General features: G+C 50.3%; 1 protein-coding gene across 1 annotated transcript in view; it reads right to left on the reverse strand.

Moving 5' to 3' along the window:
* Nucleotides 1-5249, reverse strand: part of ZC3H18 (zinc finger CCCH-type containing 18) — a 72198-nt gene that overhangs the window by 28512 nt on the left and 38437 nt on the right. Inside the window, exons 10-11 of the mRNA XM_019505407.1 lie at nt 3273-3473; nt 2050-2175 (exon numbers count right to left, since the gene is read on the reverse strand). Of these exons, the coding sequence (XP_019360952.1) occupies nt 2050-2175; nt 3273-3473 (327 nt within the window). The remainder of the gene's footprint in view (nt 1-2049; nt 2176-3272; nt 3474-5249) is intronic.

Here is a 5249-nt window from a genome sequence, read left to right on the forward strand (position 1 = left end):
AGCTGGTTCAAGTGCCATGCTATGTATGTGTCTAGTTTTAAACCAGGCCCACGCAACCGCACAGTTAGCACAACAGGAGATGAAACCAGATCTCTGCATGTAAAGATGTATTCGCAGAGTGTCTGCCTGCGTGCGTGCCTGCGTGCCTGTCCGTGCCCAAGACTGGGTTTTTTTTTTACAACTGCAAACCCAGTGACACATGCAAGATCCTTACACTTCTAATGTAAAAAAAAAAAAAAATGAAAATTTGTATATGATGTCCAACAGGGTTAACCCCACTCTTTGAAAGCTGGGTTGGGGTAAGTCCTGATTTTCAGAACTGGGCTATGGTCATTGTAACAGGGGGGCTACTGGGGCCGATCTCTGCGAGGCCCGCCCACCTGTTCTTGAGCTAACTGCCCATCTTCCTGCCCACCATGCCTTGGTCTTTATTGATTAATTAATAGATGTAATTAGGCAGGAGGCTACCTATTTTCTGCCCTGCTGCTAGGGGGCGCTATCTGCAGCTCCATTCCTCCCCTACACCGCAGCCCAAGCCTTGCTGATGATATCATGATGTTCTCATACGCGCCAGTCCCCCACGATGGGGCCCAGAATCCTGCTGTAAGACCCCACCTGGGTTCCTCCCTTCAGACAGATTCTGCTGCTGTCATACCAGGCCATATATCACCCTGCCATCGGTTCCCCTTTGGGTGTGGTCCCCTCACTGGGACCTTCGGCTCACACTAGCCCCGGCCCACCTCCAGGCCAGTCGGGACCCCAGACCCCTGGGTCTTGGGCATCCTTCTCGGTGGGCCTCCTTGCCTTTCTGACCCTCCTGGTCCTGGCCCCCACCTGGGACAGTCAGGGGAAGCTCAGGCAGGCCCTGATGTATGACTCATACTCTTATCCCAGGGTCCCCCTCTCTGGGTCCTCCTTTACAGACGCGGGGAGCTGGGGTACCTCACACCATGACTGGTGCCTCAGGGTGTTGCAGGGCACTCTCACTCCCCCCTGGGCAGCAGGTCGTGGTGCTACGACCAGTGTTATCTTTGACCCATCCTGCCTCCCAACGGTGGAGGACTTATTAGGGTCAGGGCTCAGCTCTCGCTCTCTCTGGCTGAGCCCCCTCTCCCTTCACAGGGCTCCACATTGCCCTTTCTGGGGCTTCTGATCACTGCCCCCTCACACTGGGTGCTCCACAGCGCTTGTAATGCCCCCTTGACTCGGGGTCTCGGGGCTTCCCACCACAGATGGGCTCAGGTGGCTGTAGCCATGCCTGGCCCCAACTCTTCTCCTCGGGGTCTCAAACCCCCACAACTACCTCTGGTGTACCACGACCCACCTTAAGGTGAGGGCTAGGGGTTAAGGCGCCCCAACCCGTTTTTCACTGGGGTGATCACTGGCCTGGCATTTCCTGGGGATTCCCGCACCACTGGGAGTCCCACCAGGCCACCCACTCCTGGCAGGGTGTAGTTTCCGGTCGTACCCAGGACCAGGAGCCTCCTACCATCTCCTACAGCTCCTCCCTTACCTCCGGATGAAACTTGGCAGCCCTCAGGCCAGGCGATGTTGTTGCCTCTCCTCCAGCAGCCAAACTGCCTTGTTTATATAGCGACCCCTGAGCCTAAAATGGCTGCTCTCTCATCAGGCACCTGGAGGCTGCCAGCTCCAGGGCCTTAGAGTGGCAGCACACCTAGTGCCCTGCCACAGTCATTTTCTGCTTTCAGAAGTTGACAAAATGGTAAATTATATGGACTGTCATTAAAACAGTAGAACACACTACATATATCTCTGATTTATCTGCTGAAATCAGTGTCAGAAGGGAAGATGACATTAATAACGTGACACTTCCCAGAGAGCTGGATCTGCTCACCGAATGGAGATATGTCTAGAGATTTCTAAAATTGTATTTTGAAAGAAAGTGTGCCCAGGGTCTGCAATATCTCTCAGTGATTGTACTGTGCAAGCTCATCAGTAGCCTGATAATTCTGTATTGCCATCTATTCTGTGCCTTTTGGGAAGAGGAGAAAGATAGAGCTGTTGGGTCAGAAGCCAGAGGAACGGTACCTGGATCTGCTGCCTGAGAAAGAACTGTGTCTTGAAGAGCGACTAGAATAGGAGCTGTAGGAAGAAGATCTGGAACGGGAGCGCGAGGAACCTGAACCAGAATAGGACGAAGAGCGAGAAGACGACCTGGAAAAAAATAAAAAAAATAAAAAGGATTCTCATTTGGTGGAGTTAACTGAGTGCGGAGGTCTCCTGTTCAGCAGATCTCATGAATGCCACTCATGTTCCCCCATCTCTGCTTTAGGACCCTTCCTGAGCTACGTTACCATACACAACACATTTCTCCCAAAACCTTATTCATCCCCTCCCCAGGCCAGCCACTTCTGTGGTTTAGCAATCAATCTCTATTTGCCAGCACTCCAGTCACCTGGAACAAGGCCCTGCAGACAGCAGCTCTCCCTTCCCTTTCCATAACAGTCCTTTAAAGCCCACTTATACCAGATAATCATCTTCTACCTTGTCCCCAGGTTCCTCTGGGTGGACTAGGATGATCCCAACCAGCAGACATTTAGGATTGAGGAAGGATGGATAAAAGCTATTTCTATTTGTTTTAGCAGGGTTTGTATCTGCTTTGTTCTTGTTCAGCTGCATGCTCCGTGTTTCTCATGCACAAATTAAGACCTCTTTCCTCCCCTCCCCACTCCTTCCCTCCTTTTGGGAACCCAAAGTTCACATCTTTAAAGGGAGGCAGCCTGTGGTGGATGATTCAAAATGTTGCCATGTGACAGTCTACCTTGTTCCCCAGGGCTTCAATAGCTCTCCACATCTCTAGGCTCACCTTCAACCTAAGTCTCCCTGGAGCAGAATCTCCCCTGCTACCTCTGCAGGGAGCTAGGTCTGCTTAATGTAGGCTCCACAACTTTCCCACTCAGAGCAGCTTCTGCTAAGATTAGCTATTAATTAGGTGGACCACACCTTGGCTTCAACTTTTTGGAATGGTCCTCTAAGGACCCATGTGTCCCCAGGCCCTAGTTAGGTCACAAAATGCTAAATTTAAGTCACTCGCCCACTCCTGGGCTTACAGTTGCTAAGGCTCCACAAGCCCCCCCCCTTCTGCTGGTTATATGGACTGTTTATGGGAGCACAAGTACAGATCAGCAAGATGTACAAGGGCCATTTCAGCAGGCCGTTGTCAAAGTCTGGCAGCCATATGCCAGAGGCACAGTGCAGGAGAGTCTCATGTGTTAGCTGCCCCTCTTGCTCTTCCCTGGCCCACATCTTACCTTGAGGAACCAGAACCAGAGGCAGACGACGCAGAGGTTTTCCGGCGTCGGCGCGCGCGGCTGGGAGAGACGGACATGCCAAGTTTCTTCTTGGGGGACTTGGATCGGCGCCAGGGATCCTTCCATTCATCTGCTCTCTTTGACTGAGTGGAGGGCGTGGTGGTTGTCTCCTTCTCCTTCTTTGGTGGCTCTGGTTGACGGCTAGAACAGTGGTTCCCAACCTTTTTTATACTGCGGACCGGCAAACTCGCTCAAAGAATTTTGGCGGACCGGGTATAGAAACAATCTAATTTACATACTTAAATTTAATTTTTACGTGGGGAGGGGGAGCGGGTTGTGAGGAACATCATCAATAAAGGAGGAGACAATAGCTAAAAATCATGCATACACAAATCACTAGCTGGCTAAGGTTAGCTAGCTAGCTGCTGAGTATACAAGCCAGATGTTAGCAGCTATGGCAGTCTCGCTGATACGGAGGCGACTTGCCACAGTTACTGCGGTCCAATTTCAAAAGCTAAGAAGTCACAGTCATTGGCCAAGCGAGGACATTCTTGCACAGCAAATCAGTATGGCGTAAGCCCGGCCCAGGCATAGACCTGTTGCTAACAGCAGTTAAAGCTCCCGCCACAACCCGGCAGCCAACCCTTCACGGCCCAGTGGTTGGGAAGCTCTGGGCTAGAAGACACAGATTTCTTCTCCATCCATATAGAAGCATAGGAGCAGAGGGCTGGGACCTCAAGGGAAGTCTGTTGTATCATCTCAAGTATCAGCCACACCTACATCACCTGGACAGACTAACCCGTTCTTGCACACCTTCAAAAAAAGGATGTGCTGAAACATCCCTACGCAGCCAGCCATGGAAACTCACCACCCGAGCAATGAGAAAGTCAGCCGTAATATCCAACCTGACCCGTCTTTGATGCAGGCTAAAGGCGATTTCTTGTTCTTCTACCCTCCATGACCAAGGAGAACAGCTAGTCACCAACTTTTTATTACAACCTCCTATTATAACTATAGAGACTTACATTCCCCTGCCCTGTCTTCTCATTTGCAGACAATGCAAGCCCAATTCCAATTCCTTTCTACAAAGGTTATATTTTCCAAACCTTGCTCTTGTTGCTCCTGCCTGTGCTCATCATCTACACCTTTAAGCGTGGAGGCCTTAGAAGGACATAGCACCATGCTGTTGGCTTCTGCTTGGTTTGGAAACCCCTGCAGCCTCCTGGTCGGTTTTTGCAGTCCTGTTGCTCAGCCAATTGTTCCGTGTTTTGTATTTGTACATTTGACTTCTTCCTCCTAAATGCAATTTACACTTGTCCTCACTGATCCTTCTCCTGTTCATCTCAGACCCTCTCTCCAATTTGAAGATCATTCTGAACTCTGACCCACCCTCTGAAGTGCCTACTAGCCCTCCCAGGCTGATGCCAAATTTTGCAAGTGGACTCTTTATCCCAGCACCCAATCATTAATGAAAATTGATTCATAGAAAGTGAGGGTTGAAGGGACCTCAGGAGGTTGCCTCTAGTCCAACCCCCTCCTCAAAGCAGGACCAGTCCCAACTAGGTCATCCCAAATACTGACCAGTACAAGGTCTGGGACAGACTCTGGGGGATGCACTCAGTCTGGAAGCAAACAAGTGTATTTTTAGTGCAGTTGTTCAACCAGCTGCACACACTTTATGGTATTTTTTTTTACCACATTTTCTGAATATGCTTATGAGACTTGGGTGGAAGGGCATCAGAAACCTTACAAAAGGCAAGGCAGATCACACCCACTGCTTTCTCCTTGGCACAAGACCAGCTCTACTGCAAAGGAAGAAATTAGACTGGATCAACAGGACTTGTCATGACATGTCATTCCGGCTATTTCTTGGTACCATATTAGCCTTCAGGTGCCTATAAATGCACCATCTAAATTGTTCTAATATCTTTCTAGGTATCAAAATGAGACTTGCAGGACCTGCCCTTCTCCCTGCCC

Source organism: Gavialis gangeticus, unplaced genomic scaffold (assembly GCF_001723915.1).
Source record: "Gavialis gangeticus isolate Ggan-Ray unplaced genomic scaffold, GavGan_comp1, whole genome shotgun sequence".
Classification (NCBI taxonomy): Eukaryota; Metazoa; Chordata; order Crocodylia; family Gavialidae; genus Gavialis; species Gavialis gangeticus.